General features: G+C 61.4%; 1 protein-coding gene across 1 annotated transcript in view; it reads left to right on the forward strand.

The window, feature by feature from the left end:
* Positions 1 to 25,497, forward strand: part of LOC140713667 (glyoxylate reductase/hydroxypyruvate reductase-like) — a 65,827-nt gene that overhangs the window by 34,607 nt on the left and 5,723 nt on the right. The window contains exon 7 of the mRNA XM_073024044.1: positions 25,132 to 25,267. Within this exon, the coding sequence (XP_072880145.1) occupies positions 25,132 to 25,267 (136 nt within the window). The remainder of the gene's footprint in view (positions 1 to 25,131; positions 25,268 to 25,497) is intronic.

Here is a 25,497-nt window from a genome sequence, read left to right on the forward strand (position 1 = left end):
AGGGGTCAGGGTAGGGTTTAGGGACAAGGATGTGGGGGAGATAGCCGTCTTGACCTCTGCTCCATGTTGAAGTCAGCGACGTGGACGTGGGATGATAGACATCCATTGTCAAAGTTCAAAGTAAATTTATTATCGAAGTACCTACACCATATACAACCTCGAGATTCAACTTCCTACAGCCACCCACAAAACAGAATTTGTGAAAAACCCCACACCACGAAGACAGTCAAACATCCAATGTTTGAAGAGGAAAGAACAAATTGTACAAACAAACTTTACACAGAACGTGAAGCGCGGAGTCCCGGGAAGTAAGCCTACAGCCGTGTGTCCAGTTCAGTGTTGCAGACGGTCCAAGAGTCCAGTGACTGTGGCCACACACTGTCACGGAGCCGGTTCGTCACCGAGTGAGTGTCGGTGACTGTGTCACGGAGCCGGTTCGTCACCGAGTGAGTGTCGGTGACTGTGGCCACACACTGTCACGGAGCCGGTTCATCACTGAGTGAGTGTCGGTGACTGTGGCCACACACTGTCACGGAGCCGGTTCGTCACCGAGTGAGTGTCGGTGACTGTGGCCACACACCGTCACGGAGCCGGTTCGTCACCGAGTGAGTGTCGGTGACTGTGGCCACACACCGTCACGGAGCCGGTTCGTCACCGAGTGAGTGTCGGTGACTGTGGCCACACACCGTCACGGAGCCGGTTCGTCACCGAGTGAGTGTCGGTGACTGTGGCCACACACCGTCACGGAGCCGGTTCGTCACCGAGTGAGTGTCGGTGACTGTGGCCACACACCGTCACGGAGCCGGTTCGTCACCGAGTGAGTGTCGGTGACTGTGGCCACACACCGTCACGGAGCCGGTTCGTCACCGAGTGAGTGTCGGTGACTGTGGCCACACACCGTCACGGAGCCGGTTCGTCACCGAGTGAGTGTCGGTGACTGTGGCCACACGCCGTCACGGAGCCGGTTCGTCACCGAGTGAGTGTCGGTGACTGTGACCACACACTGTCACGGAGCCGGTTCGTCACCGAGTGAGTGTCGGTGACTGTGTCACGGAGCCGGTTCGTCACCGAGTGAGTGTCGGTGACTGTGGCCACACACCGTCACGGAGCCGGTTCGTCACCGAGTGAGTGTCGGTGACTGTGGCCACACGCCGTCACGGAGCCGGTTCGTCACCGAGTGAGTGTCGGTGACTGTGGCCACACACCGTCACGGAGCCGGTTCGTCACCGAGTGAGTGTCGGTGACTGTGTCACGGAGCCGGTTCGTCACCGAGTGAGTGTCGGTGACTGTGGCCACACACCGTCACGGAGCCGGTTCGTCACCGAGTGAGTGTCGGTGACTGTGACCACACACCGTCACGGAGCCGGTTCGTCACCGAGTGAGTGTCGGTGACTGTGGCCACACACTGTCACTGAGCCGGTTCCTCACCGAGTGAGTGTCGGTGACTGTGACCACACACCGTCACGGAGCCGGTTCGTCACCGAGTGAGTGTCGGTGACTGTGTCACGGAGCCGGTTCATCACCGAGTGAGTGTCGGTGACTGTGACCACACACTGTCACGGAGCCGGTTCGTCACCGAGTGAGTGTCGGTGACTGTGGCCACACACTGTCACGGAGCCGGTTCGTCACCGAGTGAGTGTCGGTGACTGTGGCCACACGCCGTCACGGAGCCGGTTCGTCACCGAGTGAGTGTCGGTGACTGTGGCCACACGCCGTCACGGAGCCGGTTCGTCACCGAGTGAGTGTCGGTGACTGTGGCCACACGCCGTCACGGAGCCGGTTCGTCACCGGGTGAGTGTCGGTGACTGTGGCCACACGCCGTCACGGAGCCGGTTCGTCACCGGGGTGAGTGTCGGTGACTGTGGCCACACGCCGTCACGGAGCCGGTTCGTCACCGGGTGAGTGTCGGTGACTGTGGCCACACGCCGTCACGGAGCCGGTTCGTCACCGGGGTGAGTGTCGGTGACTGTGGCCACACGCCGTCACGGAGCCGGTTCGTCACCGGGTGAGTGTCGGTGACTGTGGCCACACGCCGTCACGGAGCCGGTTCGTCACCGGGTGAGTGTCGGTGACTGTGGCCACACGCCGTCACGGAGCCGGTTCGTCACCGGGTGAGTGTCGGTGACTGTGGCCACACGCCGTCACGGAGCCGGTTCGTCACCGGGTGAGTGTCGGTGACTGTGGCCACACGCCGTCACGGAGCCGGTTCGTCACCGGGTGAGTGTCGGTGACTGTGGCCACACGCCGTCACGGAGCCGGTTCGTCACCGGGTGAGTGTCGGTGACTGTGGCCACACGCCGTCACGGAGCCGGTTCGTCACCGGGTGAGTGTCGGTGACTGTGGCCACACGCCGTCACGGAGCCGGTTCGTCACCGGGTGAGTGTCGGTGACTGTGGCCACACGCCGTCACGGAGCCGGTTCGTCACCGGGTGAGTGTCGGTGACTGTGGCCACACGCCGTCACGGAGCCGGTTCGTCACCGGGTGAGTGTCGGTGACTGTGGCCACACGCCGTCACGGAGCCGGTTCGTCACCGGGTGAGTGTCGGTGACTGTGGCCACACGCCGTCACGGAGCCGGTTCGTCACCGGGTGAGTGTCGGTGACTGTGGCCACACGCCGTCACGGAGCCGGTTCGTCACCGGGTGAGTGTCGGTGACTGTGGCCACACGCCGTCACGGAGCCGGTTCGTCACCGGGTGAGTGTCGGTGACTGTGGCCACACGCCGTCACGGAGCCGGTTCGTCACCGGGTGAGTGTCGGTGACTGTGGCCACACGCCGTCACGGAGCCGGTTCGTCACCGGGTGAGTGTCGGTGACTGTGGCCACACGCCGTCACGGAGCCGGTTCGTCACCGGGTGAGTGTCGGTGACTGTGGCCACACGCCGTCACGGAGCCGGTTCGTCACCGGGTGAGTGTCGGTGACTGTGGCCACACGCCGTCACGGAGCCGGTTCGTCACCGGGTGAGTGTCGGTGACTGTGGCCACACGCCGTCACGGAGCCGGTTCGTCACCGGGTGAGTGTCGGTGACTGTGGCCACACGCCGTCACGGAGCCGGTTCGTCACCGGGTGAGTGTCGGTGACTGTGGCCACACGCCGTCACGGAGCCGGTTCGTCACCGGGTGAGTGTCGGTGACTGTGGCCACACGCCGTCACGGAGCCGGTTCGTCACCGGGTGAGTGTCGGTGACTGTGGCCACACGCCGTCACGGAGCCGGTTCGTCACCGGGTGAGTGTCGGTGACTGTGGCCACACGCCGTCACGGAGCCGGTTCGTCACCGGGTGAGTGTCGGTGACTGTGGCCACACGCCGTCACGGAGCCGGTTCGTCACCGGGTGAGTGTCGGTGACTGTGGCCACACGCCGTCACGGAGCCGGTTCGTCACCGGGTGAGTGTCGGTGACTGTGGCCACACGCCGTCACGGAGCCGGTTCGTCACCGGGTGAGTGTCGGTGACTGTGGCCACACGCCGTCACGGAGCCGGTTCGTCACCGGGTGAGTGTCGGTGACTGTGGCCACACGCCGTCACGGAGCCGGTTCGTCACCGGGTGAGTGTCGGTGACTGTGGCCACACGCCGTCACGGAGCCGGTTCGTCACCGGGTGAGTGTCGGTGACTGTGGCCACACGCCGTCACGGAGCCGGTTCGTCACCGGGTGAGTGTCGGTGACTGTGGCCACACGCCGTCACGGAGCCGGTTCGTCACCGGGTGAGTGTCGGTGACTGTGGCCACACGCCGTCACGGAGCCGGTTCGTCACCGGGTGAGTGTCGGTGACTGTGGCCACACGCCGTCACGGAGCCGGTTCGTCACCGGGTGAGTGTCGGTGACTGTGGCCACACGCCGTCACGGAGCCGGTTCGTCACCGGGTGAGTGTCGGTGACTGTGGCCACACGCCGTCACGGAGCCGGTTCGTCACCGGGTGAGTGTCGGTGACTGTGGCCACACGCCGTCACGGAGCCGGTTCGTCACCGGGTGAGTGTCGGTGACTGTGGCCACACGCCGTCACGGAGCCGGTTCGTCACCGGGTGAGTGTCGGTGACTGTGGCCACACGCCGTCACGGAGCCGGTTCGTCACCGGGTGAGTGTCGGTGACTGTGGCCACACGCCGTCACGGAGCCGGTTCGTCACCGGGTGAGTGTCGGTGACTGTGGCCACACGCCGTCACGGAGCCGGTTCGTCACCGGGTGAGTGTCGGTGACTGTGGCCACACGCCGTCACGGAGCCGGTTCGTCACCGGGTGAGTGTCGGTGACTGTGGCCACACGCCGTCACGGAGCCGGTTCGTCACCGGGTGAGTGTCGGTGACTGTGGCCACACGCCGTCACGGAGCCGGTTCGTCACCGGGTGAGTGTCGGTGACTGTGGCCACACGCCGTCACGGAGCCGGTTCGTCACCGGGTGAGTGTCGGTGACTGTGGCCACACGCCGTCACGGAGCCGGTTCGTCACCGGGTGAGTGTCGGTGACTGTGGCCACACGCCGTCACGGAGCCGGTTCGTCACCGGGTGAGTGTCGGTGACTGTGGCCACACGCCGTCACGGAGCCGGTTCGTCACCGGGTGAGTGTCGGTGACTGTGGCCACACGCCGTCACGGAGCCGGTTCGTCACCGGGTGAGTGTCGGTGACTGTGGCCACACGCCGTCACGGAGCCGGTTCGTCACCGGGTGAGTGTCGGTGACTGTGGCCACACGCCGTCACGGAGCCGGTTCGTCACCGGGTGAGTGTCGGTGACTGTGGCCACACGCCGTCACGGAGCCGGTTCGTCACCGGGTGAGTGTCGGTGACTGTGGCCACACGCCGTCACGGAGCCGGTTCGTCACCGGGTGAGTGTCGGTGACTGTGGCCACACGCCGTCACGGAGCCGGTTCGTCACCGGGTGAGTGTCGGTGACTGTGGCCACACGCCGTCACGGAGCCGGTTCGTCACCGGGTGAGTGTCGGTGACTGTGGCCACACGCCGTCACGGAGCCGGTTCGTCACCGGGTGAGTGTCGGTGACTGTGGCCACACGCCGTCACGGAGCCGGTTCGTCACCGGGTGAGTGTCGGTGACTGTGGCCACACGCCGTCACGGAGCCGGTTCGTCACCGGGTGAGTGTCGGTGACTGTGGCCACACGCCGTCACGGAGCCGGTTCGTCACCGGGTGAGTGTCGGTGACTGTGGCCACACGCCGTCACGGAGCCGGTTCGTCACCGGGTGAGTGTCGGTGACTGTGGCCACACGCCGTCACGGAGCCGGTTCGTCACCGGGTGAGTGTCGGTGACTGTGGCCACACGCCGTCACGGAGCCGGTTCGTCACCGGGTGAGTGTCGGTGACTGTGGCCACACGCCGTCACGGAGCCGGTTCGTCACCGGGTGAGTGTCGGTGACTGTGGCCACACGCCGTCACGGAGCCGGTTCGTCACCGGGTGAGTGTCGGTGACTGTGGCCACACGCCGTCACGGAGCCGGTTCGTCACCGGGTGAGTGTCGGTGACTGTGGCCACACGCCGTCACGGAGCCGGTTCGTCACCGGGTGAGTGTCGGTGACTGTGGCCACACGCCGTCACGGAGCCGGTTCGTCACCGGGTGAGTGTCGGTGACTGTGGCCACACGCCGTCACGGAGCCGGTTCGTCACCGGGTGAGTGTCGGTGACTGTGGCCACACGCCGTCACGGAGCCGGTTCGTCACCGGGTGAGTGTCGGTGACTGTGGCCACACGCCGTCACGGAGCCGGTTCGTCACCGGGTGAGTGTCGGTGACTGTGGCCACACGCCGTCACGGAGCCGGTTCGTCACCGGGTGAGTGTCGGTGACTGTGGCCACACGCCGTCACGGAGCCGGTTCGTCACCGGGTGAGTGTCGGTGACTGTGGCCACACGCCGTCACGGAGCCGGTTCGTCACCGGGTGAGTGTCGGTGACTGTGGCCACACGCCGTCACGGAGCCGGTTCGTCACCGGGTGAGTGTCGGTGACTGTGGCCACACGCCGTCACGGAGCCGGTTCGTCACCGGGTGAGTGTCGGTGACTGTGGCCACACGCCGTCACGGAGCCGGTTCGTCACCGGGTGAGTGTCGGTGACTGTGGCCACACGCCGTCACGGAGCCGGTTCGTCACCGGGTGAGTGTCGGTGACTGTGGCCACACGCCGTCACGGAGCCGGTTCGTCACCGGGTGAGTGTCGGTGACTGTGGCCACACGCCGTCACGGAGCCGGTTCGTCACCGGGTGAGTGTCGGTGACTGTGGCCACACGCCGTCACGGAGCCGGTTCGTCACCGAGTGAGTGTCGGTGACTGTGGCCACACGCCGTCACGGAGCCGGTTCGTCACCGAGTGAGTGTCGGTGACTGTGTCACGGAGCCGGTTCGTCACCCAGTGAGTGTCGGTGACTGTGGCCACACACCGTCACGGAGCCGGTTCGTCACCGAGTGAGTGTCGGTGAATGTGGCCACACACCGTCACGGAGCCGGTTCGTCACCGAGTGAGTGTCGGTGACTGTGGCCACACACCGTCACGGAGCCGGTTCGTCACCGAGTGAGTGTCGGTGACTGTGGCCACACACCGTCACGGAGCCGGTTCGTCACCGAGTGAGTGTCGGTGACTGTGGCCACACACCGTCACGGAGCCGGTTCGTCACCGAGTGAGTGTCGGTGACTGTGGCCACACACCGTCACGGAGCCGGTTCGTCACCGAGTGAGTGTCGGTGACTGTGGCCACACACCGTCACGGAGCCGGTTCGTCACCGAGTGAGTGTCGGTGACTGTGTCACGGAGCCGGTTCGTCACCGAGTGAGTGTCGGTGACTGTCACGGAGCCGGTTCGTCACCGAGTGAGTGTCGGTGACTGTGGCCACACACCGTCACGGAGCCGGTTCGTCACCGAGTGAGTGTCGGTGACTGTGGCCACACACCGTCACGGAGCCGGTTCGTCACCGAGTGAGTGTCGGTGACTGTGGCCACACACCGTCACGGAGCCGGTTCGTCACCGAGTGAGTGTCGGTGACTGTGAGCACACACGGTCACGGAGCCGGTTCATCACCGAGTGAGTGTCGGTGACTGTGGCCACACACCGTCACGGAGCCGGTTCGTCACCGAGTGAGTGTCGGTGACTGTGACCACACACTGTCACGGAGCCGGTTCGTCACCGAGTGAGTGTCGGTGACTGTCACGGAGCCGGTTCGTCACCGAGTGAGTGTCGGTGACTGTGGCCACACACCGTCACGGAGCCGGTTCGTCACCGAGTGAGTGTCGGTGACTGTGGCCACACACTGTCACGGAGCCGGTTCGTCACCGAGTGAGTGTCGGTGACTGTGGCCACACACTGTCACGGAGCCGGTTCGTCACCGAGTGAGTGTCGGTGACTGTCACGGAGCCGGTTCGTCACCGAGTGAGTGTCGGTGACTGTGGCCACACACCGTCACGGAGCCGGTTCGTCACCGAGTGAGTGTCGGTGACTGTGGCCACACACCGTCACGGAGCCGGTTCGTCACCGAGTGAGTGTCGGTGACTGTGGCCACACACCGTCACGGAGCCGGTTCGTCACCGAGTGAGTGTCGGTGACTGTGGCCACACACCGTCACGGAGCCGGTTCGTCACCGAGTGAGTGTCGGTGACTGTGGCCACACACCGTCACGGAGCCGGTTCGTCACCGAGTGAGTGTCGGTGACTGTGAGCACACACCGTCACGGAGCCGGTTCGTCACCGAGTGAGTGTCGGTGACTGTGGCCACACACCGTCACGGAGCCGGTTCGTCACCGAGTGAGTGTCGGTGACTGTGGCCACACACCGTCACGGAGCCGGTTCGTCACCGAGTGAGTGTCGGTGACTGTGGCCACACACCGTCACGGAGCCGGTTCGTCACCGAGTGAGTGTCGGTGACTGTGGCCACACACCGTCACGGAGCCGGTTCGTCACCGAGTGAGTGTCGGTGACTGTGGCCACACACCGTCACGGAGCCGGTTCGTCACCGAGTGAGTGTCGGTGACTGTGAGCACACACCGTCACGGAGCCGGTTCGTCACCGAGTGAGTGTCGGTGACTGTGAGCACACACCGTCACGGAGCCGGTTCATCACCGAGTGAGTGTCGGTGACTGTGTCACGGAGCCGGTTCGTCACCGAGTGAGTGTCGGTGACTGTGGCCACACACTGTCACGGAGCCGGTTCGTCACCGAGTGAGTGTCGGTGACTGTGGCCACACACTGTCACGGAGCCGGTTCGTCACCGAGTGAGTGTCGGTGACTGTGTCACGGAGCCGGTTCGTCAGCGAGTGAGTGTCGGTGACTGTGGCCACACACTGTCACGGAGCCGGTTCGTCACCGAGTGAGTGTCGGTGACTGTGGCCACACACCGTCACGGAGCCGATTCGTCACCGAGTGAGTGTCGGTGACTGTGAGCACACACTGTCACGGAGCCGGTTCGTCACCGAGTGAGTGTCGGTGACTGTGGCCACACACCGTCACGGAGCCGGTTCGTCACCGAGTGAGTGTCGGTGACTGTGGCCACACACCGTCACGGAGCCGGTTCGTCACCGAGTGAGTGTCGGTGACTGTGGCCACACACCGTCACGGAGCCGGTTCGTCACCGAGTGAGTGTCGGTGACTGTGGCCACACACTGTCACGGAGCCGGTTCGTCACCGAGTGAGTGTCGGTGACTGTGGCCACACACCGTCACGGAGCCGGTTCGTCACCGAGTGAGTGTCGGTGACTGTGGCCACACACCGTCACGGAGCCGGTTCGTCACCGAGTGAGTGTCGGTGACTGTGGCCACACACCGTCACGGAGCCGGTTCGTCACCGAGTGAGTGTCGGTGACTGTGACCACACACCGTCACGGAGCCGGTTCGTCACCGAGTGAGTGTCGGTGACTGTGAGCACACACCGTCACGGAGCCGGTTCGTCACCGAGTGAGTGTCGGTGACTGTGGCCACACACTGTCACGGAGCCGGTTCGTCACCGAGTGAGTGTCGGTGACTGTGGCCACACACTGTCACGGAGCCGGTTCGTCACCGAGTGAGTGTCGGTGACTGTGTCACGGAGCCGGTTCGTCAGCGAGTGAGTGTCGGTGACTGTGGCCACACACTGTCACGGAGCCGGTTCGTCACCGAGTGAGTGTCGGTGACTGTGGCCACACACTGTCACGGAGCCGGTTCGTCACCGAGTGAGTGTCGATGACTGTGGCCACACACTGTCACGGAGCCGATTCGTCACCGAGTGAGTGTCGGTGACTGTGAGCACACACTGTCACGGAGCCGGTTCGTCACCGAGTGAGTGTCGGTGACGTGGCCACACACCGTCACGGAGCCGGTTCGTCACCGAGTGAGTGTCGGTGACTGTGGCCACACACCGTCACGGAGCCGGTTCGTCACCGAGTGAGTGTCGGTGACTGTGGCCACACACCGTCACGGAGCCGGTTCGTCACCGAGTGAGTGTCGGTGACTGTGGCCACACACCGTCACGGAGCCGGTTCGTCACCGAGTGAGTGTCGGTGACTGTGGCCACACACTGTCACGGAGCCGGTTCGTCACCGAGTGAGTGTCGGTGACTGTGGCCACACACCGTCACGGAGCCGGTTCGTCACCGAGTGAGTGTCGGTGACTGTGGCCACACACCGTCACGGAGCCGGTTCGTCACCGAGTGAGTGTCGGTGACTGTGGCCACACACCGTCACGGAGCCGGTTCGTCACCGAGTGAGTGTCGGTGACTGTGGCCACACACCGTCACGGAGCCGGTTCGTCACCGAGTGAGTGTCGGTGACTGTGGCCACACACCGTCACGGAGCCGGTTCGTCACCGAGTGAGTGTCGGTGACTGTGGCCACACACCGTCACGGAGCCGGTTCGTCACCGAGTGAGTGTCGGTGACTGTGGCCACACACTGTCACGGAGCCGGTTCGTCACCGAGTGAGTGTCGGTGACTGTGGCCACACACTGTCACGGAGCCGGTTCGTCACCGAGTGAGTGTCGGTGACTGTCACGGAGCCGGTTCGTCACCGAGTGAGTGTCGGTGACTGTGGCCACACACCGTCACGGAGCCGGTTCGTCACCGAGTGAGTGTCGGTGACTGTGGCCACACACCGTCACGGAGCCGGTTCGTCACCGAGTGAGTGTCGGTGACTGTGGCCCACACACACCGTCACGGAGCCGGTTCGTCACCGAGTGAGTGTCGGTGACTGTGGCCACACACCGTCACGGAGCCGGTTCGTCACCGAGTGAGTGTCGGTGACTGTGGCCACACACCGTCACGGAGCCGGTTCGTCACCGAGTGAGTGTCGGTGACTGTGGCCACACACCGTCACGGAGCCGGTTCGTCACCGAGTGAGTGTCGGTGACTGTGGCCACACACCGTCACGGAGCCGGTTCGTCACCGAGTGAGTGTCGGTGACTGTGGCCCACACACCGTCACGGAGCCGGTTCGTCACCGAGTGAGTGTCGGTGACTGTGGCCACACACCGTCACGGAGCCGGTTCGTCACCGAGTGAGTGTCGGTGACTGTGGCCCACACACCGTCACGGAGCCGGTTCGTCACCGAGTGAGTGTCGGTGACTGTGGCCACACACCCGTCACGGAGCCGGTTCGTCACCGAGTGAGTGTCGGTGACTGTGGCCACACCCCGTCACGGAGCCGGTTCGTCACCGAGTGAGTGTCGGTGACTGTGGCCACACACCGTCACGGAGCCGGTTCGTCACCGAGTGAGTGTCGGTGACTGTGGCAACACACCGTCACGGAGCCGGTTCGTCACCGAGTGAGTGTCGGTGACTGTGGCCACACACCGTCACGTTGCCGGTTCGTCACCGAGTGAGTGTCGGTGACTGTGGCCACACACCGTCACGGAGCCGGTTCGTCACCGAGTGAGTGTCGGTGACTGTGGCCCCACACACCGTCACGGAGCCGGTTCGTCACCGAGTGAGTGTCGGTGACTGTGGCCACACACCGTCACGGAGCCGGTTCGTCACCGAGTGAGTGTCGGTGACTGTGGCCACACACCGTCACGGAGCCGGTTCGTCACCGAGTGAGTGTCGGTGACTGTGGCCACACACCGTCACGGAGCCGGTTCGTCACCGAGTGAGTGTCGGTGACTGTGGCCACACACCGTCACGGAGCCGGTTCGTCACCGAGTGAGTGTCGGTGACTGTGGGCCACACACCGTCACGGAGCCGGTTCGTCACCGAGTGAGTGTCGGTGACTGTGACCACACACCGTCACGGAGCCGGTTCGTCACCGAGTGAGTGTCGGTGACTGTGTCACGGAGCCGGTTCGTCACCGAGTGAGTGTCGGTGACTGTGGCCACACACTGTCACGGAGCCGGTTCGTCACCGAGTGAGTGTCGGTGACTGTGGCCACACACTGTCACGGAGCCGGTTCGTCACCGAGTGAGTGTCGGTGACTGTGTCACGGAGCCGGTTCGTCAGCGAGTGAGTGTCGGTGACTGTGGCCACACACTGTCACGGAGCGGTTCGTCACCGAGTGAGTGTCGGTGACTGTGGCCACACACTGTCACGGGAGCCGGTTCGTCCACCGAGTGAGTGTCGGTGACTGTGGCACACACTGTCACGGAGCCGGTTCGTCACCGAGTGAGTGTCGGTGACTGTGGCCACACACCGTCACGGAGCCGGTTCGTCACCGAGTGAGTGTCGGTGACTGTGGCCACACACCGTCACGGAGCCGGTTCGTCACCGAGTGAGTGTCGGTGACTGTGGCCACACACCGTCACGGAGCCGGTTCGTCACCGAGTGAGTGTCGGTGACTGTGGCCACACACCGTCACGGAGCCGGTTCATCACCGAGTGAGTGTCGGTGACTGTGGCCACACAACCGTCACGGAGCCGGTTCGTCACCGAGTGAGTGTCGGTGACTGTGGCCACACACGGTCACGGAGCCGGTTCATCACCGAGTGAGTGTCGGTGACTGTGGCCACACACCGTCACGGAGCCGGTTCATCACCGAGTGAGTGTCGGTGACTGTGGCCACACACCGTCACGGAGCCGGTTCGTCACCGAGTGAGTGTCGGTGACTGTGGCCACACACTGTCACGGAGCCGGTTCGTCACCAAGTGAGTGTCGGTGACTGTGAGCACACACTGTCACGGAGCCGGTTCGTCACCGAGTGAGTGTCGGTGACTGTCACGGAGCCGGTTCGTCACCGAGTGAGTGTCGGTGACTGTGGCCACACACCGTCACGGAGCCGGTTCGTCACCGAGTGAGTGTCGGTGACTGTGGCCACACACTGTCACGGAGCCGGTTCGTCACCGAGTGAGTGTCGGTGACTGTGGCCACACACTGTCACGGAGCCGGTTCGTCACCGAGTGAGTGTCGGTGACTGTCACGGAGCCGGTTCGTCACCGAGTGAGTGTCGGTGACTGTGGCCACACACCGTCACGGAGCCGGTTCGTCACCGAGTGAGTGTCGGTGACTGTGGCCACACGCCGTCACGGAGCCGGTTCGTCACCGGGTGAGTGTCGGTGACTGTGGCCACACGCCGTCACGGAGCCGGTTCGTCACCGGGTGAGTGTCGGTGACTGTGGCCACACGCCGTCACGGAGCCGGTTCGTCACCGGGTGAGTGTCGGTGACTGTGGCCACACGCCGTCACGGAGCCGGTTCGTCACCGGGTGAGTGTCGGTGACTGTGGCCACACGCCGTCACGGAGCCGGTTCGTCACCGGGTGAGTGTCGGTGACTGTGGCCACACGCCGTCACGGAGCCGGTTCGTCACCGGGTGAGTGTCGGTGACTGTGGCCACACGCCGTCACGGAGCCGGTTCGTCACCGGGTGAGTGTCGGTGACTGTGGCCACACGCCGTCACGGAGCCGGTTCGTCACCGGGTGAGTGTCGGTGACTGTGGCCACACGCCGTCACGGAGCCGGTTCGTCACCGGGTGAGTGTCGGTGACTGTGGCCACACGCCGTCACGGAGCCGGTTCGTCACCGGGTGAGTGTCGGTGACTGTGGCCACACGCCGTCACGGAGCCGGTTCGTCACCGGGTGAGTGTCGGTGACTGTGGCCACACGCCGTCACGGAGCCGGTTCGTCACCGGGTGAGTGTCGGTGACTGTGGCCACACGCCGTCACGGAGCCGGTTCGTCACCGGGTGAGTGTCGGTGACTGTGGCCACACGCCGTCACGGAGCCGGTTCGTCACCGGGTGAGTGTCGGTGACTGTGGCCACACGCCGTCACGGAGCCGGTTCGTCACCGGGTGAGTGTCGGTGACTGTGGCCACACGCCGTCACGGAGCCGGTTCGTCACCGGGTGAGTGTCGGTGACTGTGGCCACACGCCGTCACGGAGCCGGTTCGTCACCGGGTGAGTGTCGGTGACTGTGGCCACACGCCGTCACGGAGCCGGTTCGTCACCGGGTGAGTGTCGGTGACTGTGGCCACACGCCGTCACGGAGCCGGTTCGTCACCGGGTGAGTGTCGGTGACTGTGGCCACACGCCGTCACGGAGCCGGTTCGTCACCGAGTGAGTGTCGGTGACTGTGGCCACACGCCGTCACGGAGCCGGTTCGTCACCGAGTGAGTGTCGGTGACTGTGGCCACACGCCGTCACGGAGCCGGTTCGTCACCGAGTGAGTGTCGGTGACTGTGGCCACACGCCGTCACGGAGCCGGTTCGTCACCGAGTGAGTGTCGGTGACTGTGGCCACACGCCGTCACGGAGCCGGTTCGTCACCGAGTGAGTGTCGGTGACTGTGTCACGGAGCCGGTTCGTCACCCAGTGAGTGTCGGTGACTGTGGCCACACACCGTCACGGAGCCGGTTCGTCACCGAGTGAGTGTCGGTGAATGTGGCCACACACCGTCACGGAGCCGGTTCGTCACCGAGTGAGTGTCGGTGACTGTGGCCACACACCGTCACGGAGCCGGTTCGTCACCGAGTGAGTGTCGGTGACTGTGGCCACACACCGTCACGGAGCCGGTTCGTCACCGAGTGAGTGTCGGTGACTGTGGCCACACACCGTCACGGAGCCGGTTCGTCACCGAGTGAGTGTCGGTGACTGTGGCCACACACCGTCACGGAGCCGGTTCGTCACCGAGTGAGTGTCGGTGACTGTGGCCACACACCGTCACGGAGCCGGTTCGTCACCGAGTGAGTGTCGGTGACTGTGTCACGGAGCCGGTTCGTCACCGAGTGAGTGTCGGTGACTGTCACGGAGCCGGTTCGTCACCGAGTGAGTGTCGGTGACTGTGGCCACACACCGTCACGGAGCCGGTTCGTCACCGAGGTGAGTGTCGGTGACTGTGGCCACACACCGTCACGGAGCCGGTTCGTCACCGAGTGAGTGTCGGTGACTGTGGCCACACACCGTCACGGAGCCGGTTCGTCACCGAGTGAGTGTCGGTGACTGTGAGCACACACGGTCACGGAGCCGGTTCATCACCGAGTGAGTGTCGGTGACTGTGGCCACACACCGTCACGGAGCCGGTTCGTCACCGAGTGAGTGTCGGTGACTGTGGCCACACACTGTCACGGAGCCGGTTCGTCACCAAGTGAGTGTCGGTGACTGTGAGCACACACTGTCACGGAGCCGGTTCGTCACCGAGTGAGTGTCGGTGACTGTCACGGAGCCGGTTCGTCACCGAGTGAGTGTCGGTGACTGTGGCCACACACCGTCACGGAGCCGGTTCGTCACCGAGTGAGTGTCGGTGACTGTGGCCACACACTGTCACAGAGCCGGTTCGTCACCGAGTGAGTGTCGGTGACTGTGGCCACACACTGTCACGGAGCCGGTTCGTCACCGAGTGAGTGTCGGTGACTGTCACGGAGCCGGTTCGTCACCGAGTGAGTGTCGGTGACTGTGGCCACACACCGTCACGGAGCCGGTTCGTCACCGAGTGAGTGTCGGTGACTGTGGCCACACACCGTCACGGAGCCGGTTCGTCACCGAGTGAGTGTCGGTGACTGTGGCCACACACCGTCACGGAGCCGGTTCGTCACCGAGTGAGTGTCGGTGACTGTGGCCACACACCGTCACGGAGCCGGTTCGTCACCGAGTGAGTGTCGGTGACTGTGGCCACACACCGTCACGGAGCCGGTTCGTCACCGAGTGAGTGTCGGTGACTGTGGCCACACACCGTCACGGAGCCGGTTCGTCACCGAGTGAGTGTCGGTGACTGTGAGCACACACCGTCACGGAGCCGGTTCGTCACCGAGTGAGTGTCGGTGACTGTGGCCACACACCGTCACGGAGCCGGTTCGTCACCGAGTGAGTGTCGGTGACTGTGGCCACACACCGTCACGGAGCCGGTTCGTCACCGAGTGAGTGTCGGTGACTGTGGCCACACACCGTCACGGAGCCGGTTCGTCACCGAGTGAGTGTCGGTGACTGTGGCCACACACCGTCACGGAGCCGGTTCGTCACCGAGTGAGTGTCGGTGACTGTGGCCACACACCGTCACGGAGCCGGTTCGTCACCGATGTGAGTGTCGGTGACTGTGACCACACACCGTCACGGAGCCGGTTCGTCACCGAGTGAGTGTCGGTGACTGTGAGCACACACCGTCACGGAGCCGGTTCGTCACCGAGTGAGTGTCGGTGACTGTGTCACGGAGCCGGTTCGTCACCGAGTGAGTGTCGGTGACTGTGGCCACACACTGTCACGGAGCCGGTTCGTCACCGAGTGAGTGTCGGTGACTGTGGCCACACACTGTCACGGAGCCGGTTCGTCACCGAGTGAGTGTCGGTGACTGTGTCACGGAGCCGGTTCGTCAGCGAGTGAGTGTCGGTGACTGTGGCCACACACTGTCACGGAGCCGGTTCGTCACCGAGTGAGTGTCGGTGACTGTGGCCACACACTTTCACGGAGCCGATTCGTCACCGAGTGAGTGTCGGTGACTGTGAGCACACACTGTCACGGAGCCGGTTCGTCACCGAGTGAGTGTCGGTGACTGTGGCCACACACCGTCACGGAGCCGGTTCGTCACCGAGTGAGTGTCGGTGACTGTGGCCACACGCCGTCACGGAGCCGGTTCGTCACCGAGTGAGTGTCGGTGACTGTGGCCACACGCCGTCACGGAGCCGGTTCGTCACCGAGTGAGTGTCGGTGACTGTGGCCACACGCCGTCACGGAGCCGGTTCGTCACCGGGTGAGTGTCGGTGACTGTGGCCACACGCCGTCACGGAGCCGGTTCGTCACCGAGTGAGTGTCGGTGACTGTGGCCACACGCCGTCACGGAGCCGGTTCGTCACCGGGTGAGTGTCGGTGACTGTGGCCACACGCCGTCACGGAGCCGGTTCGTCACCGGGTGAGTGTCGGTGACTGTGGCCACACGCCGTCACGGAGCCGGTTCGTCACCGGGTGAGTGTCGGTGACTGTGGCCACACGCCGTCACGGAGCCGGTTCGTCACCGGGTGAGTGTCGGTGACTGTGGCCACACGCCGTCACGGAGCCGGTTCGTCACCGGGTGAGTGTCGGTGACTGTGGCCACACGCCGTCACGGAGCCGGTTCGTCACCGGGTGAGTGTCGGTGACTGTGGCCACACGCCGTCACGGAGCCGGTTCGTCACCGGGTGAGTGTCGGTGACTGTGGCCACACGCCGTCACGGAGCCGGTTCGTCACCGGGTGAGTGTCGGTGACTGTGGCCACACGCCGTCACGGAGCCGGTTCGTCACCGGGTGAGTGTCGGTGACTGTGGCCACACGCCGTCACGGAGCCGGTTCGTCACCGGGTGAGTGTCGGTGACTGTGGCCACACGCCGTCACGGAGCCGGTTCGTCACCGGGTGAGTGTCGGTGACTGTGGCCACACGCCGTCACGGAGCCGGTTCGTCACCGAGTGAGTGTCGGTGACTGTGGCCACACACCGTCACGGAGCCGGTTCGTCACCGAGTGAGTGTCGGTGACTGTGGCCACACACCGTCACGGAGCCGGTTCGTCACCGAGTGAGTGTCGGTGACTGTGGCCACACACCGTCACGGAGCCGGTTCGTCACCGAGTGAGTGTCGGTGACTGTGTCACGGAGCCGGTTCGTCACCGAGTGAGTGTCGGTGACTGTCACGGAGCCGGTTCGTCACCGAGTGAGTGTCGGTGACTGTGGCCACACACCGTCACGGAGCCGGTTCGTCACCGAGTGAGTGTCGGTGACTGTGGCCACACACCGTCACGGAGCCGGTTCGTCACCGAGTGAGTGTCGGTGACTGTGGCCACACACCGTCACGGAGCCGGTTCGTCACCGAGTGAGTGTCGGTGACTGTGAGCACACACGGTCACGGAGCCGGTTCATCACCGAGTGAGTGTCGGTGACTGTGGCCACACACCGTCACGGAGCCGGTTCGTCACCGAGTGAGTGTCGGTGACTGTGGCCACACACTGTCACGGAGCCGGTTCGTCACCAAGTGAGTGTCGGTGACTGTGAGCACACACTGTCACGGAGCCGGTTCGTCACCGAGTGAGTGTCGGTGACTGTCACGGAGCCGGTTCGTCACCGAGTGAGTGTCGGTGACTGTGGCCACACACCGTCACGGAGCCGGTTCGTCACCGAGTGAGTGTCGGTGACTGTGGCCACACACTGTCACGGAGCCGGTTCGTCACCGAGTGAGTGTCGGTGACTGTGAGCACACACTGTCACGGAGCCGGTTCGTCACCGAGTGAGTGTCGGTGACTGTGGCCACACACCGTCACGGAGCCGGTTCGTCACCGAGTGAGTGTCGGTGACTGTGGCCACACACCGTCACGGAGCCGGTTCGTCACCGGGTGAGTGTCGGTGACTGTGGCCACACGCCGTCACGGAGCCGGTTCGTCACCGGGTGAGTGTCGGTGACTGTGGCCACACGCCGTCACGGAGCCGGTTCGTCACCGGGTGAGTGTCGGTGACTGTGGCCACACGCCGTCACGGAGCCGGTTCGTCACCGGGTGAGTGTCGGTGACTGTGGCCACACGCCGTCACGGAGCCGGTTCGTCACCGGGTGAGTGTCGGTGACTGTGGCCACACGCCGTCACGGAGCCGGTTCGTCACCGAGTGAGTGTCGGTGACTGTGGCCACACACCGTCACGGAGCCGGTTCGTCACCGAGTGAGTGTCGGTGACTGTGGCCACACACCGTCACGGAGCCGGTTCGTCACCGAGTGAGTGTCGGTGACTGTGTCACGGAGCCGGTTCGTCACCGAGTGAGTGTCGGTGACTGTCACGGAGCCGGTTCGTCACCGAGTGAGTGTCGGTGACTGTGGCCACACACCGTCACGGAGCCGGTTCGTCACCGAGTGAGTGTCGGTGACTGTGGCCACACACCGTCACGGAGCCGGTTCGTCACCGAGTGAGTGTCGGTGACTGTGGCCACACACCGTCACGTTGCCGGTTCGTCACCGAGTGAGTGTCGGTGACTGTGGCCACACACCGTCACGGAGCCGGTTCGTCACCGAGTGAGTGTCGGTGACTGTGGCCACACACCGTCACGGAGCCGGTTCGTCACCGAGTGAGTGTCGGTGACTGTGGCCACACACCGTCACGGAGCCGGTTCGTCACCGAGTGAATGTCGGTGACTGTGGCCACACACCGTCACGGAGCCGGTTCGTCACCGAGTGAGTGTCGGTGACTGTGGCCACACACCGTCACGGAGCCGGTTCGTCACCGAGTGAGTGTCGGTGACTGTGGCCACACACCGTCACGGAGCCGGTTCGTCACCGAGTGAGTGTCGGTGACTGTGGCCACACACCGTCACGGAGCCGGTTCGTCACCGAGTGAGTGTCGGTGACTGTGACCACACACCGTCACGGAGCCGGTTCGTCACCGAGTGAGTGTCGGTGACTGTGAGCATACACCGTCACGGAGCCGGTTCGTCACCGAGTGAGTGTCGGTGACTGTGTCACGGAGCCGGTTCGTCACCGAGTGAGTGTCGGTGACTGTGGCCACACACTGTCACGGAGCCGGTTCGTCACCGAGTGAGTGTCGGTGACTGTGGCCACACACTGTCACGGAGCCGGTTCGTCACCGAGTGAGTGTCGGTGACTGTGTCACGGAGCCGGTTCGTCAGCGAGTGAGTGTCGGTGACTGTGGCCACACACCGTCACGGAGCCGGTTCATCACCGAGTGAGTGTCGGTGACTGTGGCCACACACCGTCACGGAGCCGGTTCGTCACCGAGTGAGTGTCGGTGACTGTGGCCACACACCGTCACGGAGCCGGTTCGTCACCGAGTGAGTGTCGGTGACTGTGGCCACACACCGTCACGGAGCCGGTTCGTCACCGAGTGAGTGTCGGTGACTGTGGCCACACACCGTCACGGAGCCGGTTCGTCACCGAGTGAGTGTCGGTGACTGTGGCCACACACCGTCACGGAGCCGGTTCGTCACCGAGTGAGTGTCGGTGACTGTGGCCACACACCGTCACGGAGCCGGTTCGTCACCGAGTGAATGTCGGTGACTGTGGCCACACACCGTCACGGAGCCGGTTCGTCACCGAGTGAGTGTCGGTGACTGTGGCCACACACCGTCACGGAGCCGGTTCGTCACCGAGTGAGTGTCGGTGACTGTGGCCACACACCGTCACGGAGCCGGTTCGTCACCGAGTGAGTGTCGGTGACTGTGGCCACACACCGTCACGGAGCCGGTTCGTCACCGAGTGAGTGTCGGTGACTGTGGCCACACACCGTCACGGAGCCGGTTCGTCACCGAGTGAGTGTCGGTGACTGTGGCCACACACCGTCACGGAGCCGGTTCGTCACCGAGTGAGTGTCGGTGACTGTGGCCACACACCGTCACGGAGCCGGTTCGTCACCGAGTGAGTGTCGGTGACTGTGGCCACACACCGTCACGGAGCCGGTTCGTCACCGAGTGAGTGTCGGTGACTGTGGCCACACACCGTCACGGAGCCGGTTCGTCACCGAGTGAGTGTCGGTGACTGTGGCCACACACCGTCACGGAGCCGGTTCGTCACCGAGTGAGTGTCGGTGACTGTGGCCACACACCGTCACGGAGCCGGTTCGTCACCGAGTGAGTGTCGGTGACTGTGACCACACACCGTCACGGAGCCGGTTCGTCACCGAGTGAGTGTCGGTGACTGTGACCACACACCGTCACGGAGCCGGTTCGTCACCGAGTGAGTGTCGGTGACTGTGTCACGGAGCCGGTTCGTCACCGAGTGAGTGTCGGTGACTGTGGCCACACACTGTCACGGAGCCGGTTCGTCACCGAGTGAGTGTCGGTGACTGTGGCCACACACTGTCACGGAGCCGGTTCGTCACCGAGGTGAGTGTCGGTGACTGTGTCACGGAGCCGGTTCGTCAGCGAGTGAGTGTCGGTGACCGTGGCCACACACTGTCACGGAGCCGGTTCGTCACCGAGTGAGTGTCGGTGACTGTGGCCACACACTGTCACGGAGCCGGTTCGTCACCGAGTGAGTGTCGGTGACTGTGAGCACACACTGTCACGGAGCCGGTTCGTCACCGAGTGAGTGTCCGTGACTGTGGCCACACACTGTCACGGAGCCGGTTCGTCACCGAGTGAGTGTCGGTGACTGTGTCACGGAGCCGGTTCGTCACCGAGTGAGTGTCGGTGACTGTGGCCACACACCGTCACGGAGCCGGTTCGTCACCGAGTGAGTGTCGGTGACTGTGGCCACACACCGTCACGGAGCCGGTTCGTCACCGAGTGAGTGTCGGTGACTGTGGCCACACACCGTCACGGAGCCGGTTCGTCACCGAGTGAGTGTCGGTGACTGTGGCCACACACCGTCACGGAGCCGGTTCGTCACCGAGTGAGTGTCGGTGACTGTGGCCACACACCGTCACGGAGCCGGTTCGTCACCGAGTGAGTGTCGGTGACTGTGGCCACACACCGTCACGGAGCCGGTTCGTCACCGAGTGAGTGTCGGTGACTGTGGCCACACACCGTCACGGAGCCGGTTCGTCACCGAGTGAGTGTCGGTGACTGTGGCCACACACCGTCACGGAGCCGGTTCGTCACCGAGTGAGTGTCGGTGACTGTGGCCACACACCGTCACGGAGCCGGTTCGTCACCGAGTGAGTGTCGGTGACTGTGGCCACACACCGTCACGGAGCCGGTTCGTCACCGAGTGAGTGTCGGTGACTGTCACGGAGCCGGTTCGTCACCGAGTGAGTGTCGGTGACTGTCACGGAGCCGGTTCGTCACCGAGTGAGTGTCGGTGACTGTGGCCACACACCGTCACGGAGCCGGTTCGTCACCGAGTGAGTGTCGGTGACTGTGGCCACACACCGTCACGGAGCCGGTTCGTCACCGAGTGAGTGTCGGTGACTGTGAGCACACACCGTCACGGAGCCGGTTCATCACCGAGTGAGTGTCGGTGACTGTGGCCACACACTGTCACGGAGCCGGTTCGTCACCGAGTGAGTGTCGGTGACTGTGGCCACACACTGTCACGGAGCCGGTTCGTCACCGAGTGAGTGTCGGTGACTGTGAGCACACACCGTCACGGAGCCGGTTCGTCACCGAGTGAGTGTCGGTGACTGTGAGCACACACTGTCACGGAGCCGGTTCATCACCGAGTGAGTGTCGGTGACTGTGTCACGGAGCCAGTTCGTCACCGAGTGAGTGTCGGTGACTGTGTCACGGAGCCGGTTCGTCACCGAGTGAGTGTCGGTGACTGTCACGGAGCCGGTTCGTCACCGAGTGAGTGTCGGTGACTGTGGCCACACACTGTCACGGAGCCGGTTCGTCACCGAGTGAGTGTCGGTGACTGTCACGGAGCCGGTTCGTCACCGAGTGAGTGTCGGTGACTGTGGCCACACGCCGTCACGGAGCCGGTTCGTCACCGAGTGAGTGTCGGTGACTGTGGCCACACACCGTCACGGAGCCGGTTCGTCACCGAGTGAGTGTCGGTGACTGTGGCCACACACCGTCACGGAGCCGGTTCGTCACCGAGTGAGTGTCGGTGACTGTGGCCACACACCGTCACGGAGCCGGTTCGTCACCGAGTGAGTGTCGGTGACTGTGGCCACACACCGTCACGGAGCCGGTTCGTCACCGAGTGAGTGTCGGTGACTGTGGCCACACACCGTCACGGAGCCGGTTCGTCACCGAGTGAGTGTCGGTGACTGTGGCCACACACCGTCACGGAGCCGGTTCGTCACCGAGTGAGTGTCGGTGACTGTGGCCACACACCGTCACGGAGCCGGTTCGTCACCGAGTGAGTGTCGGTGACTGTGGCCACACACCGTCACGGAGCCGGTTCGTCACCGAGTGAGTGTCGGTGACTGTGGCCACACACCGTCACGGAGCCGGTTCGTCACCGAGTGAGTGTCGGTGACTGTGGCCACACACCGTCACGGAGCCGGTTCATCACCGAGTGAGTGTCGGTGACTGTGTCACGGAGCCGGTTCGTCACCGAGTGAGTGTCGGTGACTGTGAGCACACACTGTCACGGAGCCGGTTCGTCACCGAGTGAGTGTCGGTGACTGTGGCCACACAGTGTCACGGAGCCGGTTCATCACCGAGTGAGTGGCGGTGACTGTGGCCACACACTGTCACGGAGCCGGTTCATCACTGAGGCAAGTAAATCCACCCAGAGTAGTGAGCTGAACACCGGTTTCTCCTCCACCCTCAATCTCAACACCTTAATCTTTTTAATCTGGCTCGGTGCTTGAGTTGTCCAAATATCAGTTCATTATCCGCGCTCGGACCTGGGCCGCATTGCTTCATGGATATTGTTGAGAGTCCAGTTCACAAACTCACCACGTTATACAGAGGATTCAAATGCACAGGCTGTGGACTGCAGATATCGCAGGCCCAGAACAGTGTTTCTATTGGAATTGTTGATAGTTTTGTTTGCTCTCTGCAGAACACCGCTGTGATTTGCCAGTAGCATCTTCAGATGCCTGCCTGGCATCCCAGCGAGAATGGTGGCTCTCAACATCTGCCTTAGGTTCAGAAACAACCCACACTTTCTCATCAAAAGCAATGTGGAATGGGACCAAATACTCGCCTTGTCGAAAATTCTAACAGATTGAAAGTCATTTTTGCCTACAAATTGCAGCAGTTTTAGGCATCACAAGATCTCTTAATTGTTCTAAGTCAAACATCAACTTCAGGGTTTTAATTAACCTTGATCTCATTCCTAGACAAGGTTCTATTGAGTTCATAAGTACTCAGAGCAGGAGTAGGCCACCTGGCCCATCGAGCCTGTCTGCCATCCAGTCACGTCATGGCTGATATGACCATGGACTCACCCTCCTTTCCCCATAACCCTTCATTCCTCTTACTCCATTCCTTGCTGAAGCATTGTCCGCGTGATGGAGGCTCCTCCGATGAACATCGCCGAGATCAGGAACCCTCGAACTGGGCAGCAGCAAACGCAAACCAATATTCAGCACTTCCGTTAATAATTGAAAATTTAAAAATCCACAATAATCCTTCTGTCTCCTTTACCGAACTTTCACCCTTTTGTAGACTTACTGCATTGTGAGTAACACAGTGAGAAGATCCTTTGACTGAAAATAAAGAAATCTGTGCACCATATGGATGTGCTTGCCAATGCAAAACACCATCCTCTGTGCCGATTTGAAAAAGAAACAGAGCAGTAACTGGCCTCTAGTCTGAGGCCATCACTCAGTCATGGCTAATTTCTGACTAGCCTCAGTAATTTGGAAAGGAACAACAGTGAAGTGGATTCTTCTTTTAAAAGTCAAGCTCCAAAGTCCAAAGGCCAGACTAGCAAATAAATACAACAACTGTGTTACATATTACTGTGTATCTAACCCCTTCCACAGGTCTAAACGATCTCACTGGCCAGGGTAATCCTTGGTCTCTCCACACCCATTCCCCCCGTCACGTCTTCTCACCACATACATCAATTTTGACCACTCTTAGTGCCTTCCTGTTTTCTTGCTAGTTGGTGGCCAGAAGTAGACACGGTTATTCTGTTGTGTAAAGATTTGTCTTGCTTCTGCATTAGTGGTGATGGTCACTGGCCTTCGCTATAAAGCACTTACTGTGATCGGGAATGGCTGCCTAATATCCCATAAATAAAGAAGTTCCCTATCAGACAGTGTACTGATTACTGAATATCACTTCTTTGATCAGGAGTAGGTGATACTGATCTGATTGGATTTGTTCTTTGTTTTGTCGATCAAACATGCTAGAGCAACTTTCTACAAAGGTGTGGTATGGTAAGCTAGTTCTTTCATTGTAGATTTAAGCCACTAATTTCTAATAAGACAGCATTACCAATCTGGCTGTGTGATTGGTTGATGTGAAGTTTAGAAGGCTACTCAACCCAGGCAAGGGATGTACACTACCTGGTTATAAATTCTATTATCAATAAGGTGTTCAGCTCAAGGTAAATTATAACAAAGGAACAAAATATGGATTCTATAGTATAAAGCTGCACAGAGGCGGGGAGATATAAATATGAATTCTATAGTAGAAAGCTGCACAGAGGCGGGGAGATATAAATATGAATTCTATAGTAGAAAGCTGCACAGAGGCGGGGAGATATAAATATGAATTCTATAGTAGAAAGCTGCACAGAGGCGGGGAGATATAAATATGAATTCTATAGTAGAAAGCTGCACAGAGGCGGGGAGATATAAATATGAATTCTATAGTATAAAGCTGCACAGAGGTGGGGAGATATAAATATGAATTCTATAGTAGAAAGCTGCACAGAGGCGGGGAGATATAAATATGAATTCTATAGTAGAAAGCTGCACAGAGGCGGGGAGATATAAATATGAATTCTATAGTAGAAAGCTGCACAGAGGCGGGGAGATATAAATATGGATTCTATAGTAGAAAGCTGCACAGAGGCGGGGAGATATAAATATGAATTCTATAGTAGAAAGCTGCACAGAGGCGGGGAGATATAAATATGAATTCTATAGTAGAAAGCTGCACAGAGGCGGGGAGATATAAATATGAATTCTATAGTAGAAAGCTGCACAGAGGCGGGGAGATATAAATATGGATTCTATAGTATAAAGCTGCACAGAGGCGGGGAGATATAAATAACTTAAATTGGAACTAGTAGACAAAGTTATTCTGACAGCTTTATATTTCCAAACTATATGTATAAACAATATAGATATTTATATGTGTGTGTATAGGGAAAACAACAGAATCAGTATATATCTTCCTCTCCATTCATGGTGCTATTCAATCAATTCTTCACAAACTAAGTAATTCTAACAGCTGGAAGCCAAGCTGAAGAGCCTAAGGTGTTAAAAGCAGTAGATTCATTACTTTCAGCCAATAAAAGCTGGCCTTTTCTTTGCAGTGTCTTTGGATAAACTAGCAGAGGAATCAGACTTTGTGACTGTGCACTGTGCTTTGACACCTGACACAAAAGGCATCTGCAACAATAAGTTGTTTTCAAAGATGAAAAAGACAGCAGTATTCATCAACACAAGCAGGTAAGACGTGAAGGCAGGAGTTTATTTTTTCCAAGTTTGCTGAGGCGTTTTCAGAAGAGATGGACTTTAGCAAGGCTTTTGATAAGGTCCAAAAGGTGAGATTCATTGTGTTTTTAATATTTCAGTTATATTTGAGTCAGTGTGTGTGTGTATTTACATATAGTTTGATTAAGCATTCTTCATTTAAATAATTAATAACGGTTAAATGTATAAATATGTTAATTGCATTT

Source organism: Hemitrygon akajei, chromosome 2, assembly GCF_048418815.1.
Source record: "Hemitrygon akajei chromosome 2, sHemAka1.3, whole genome shotgun sequence".
NCBI classification, from domain to species: Eukaryota; Metazoa; Chordata; class Chondrichthyes; order Myliobatiformes; family Dasyatidae; genus Hemitrygon; species Hemitrygon akajei.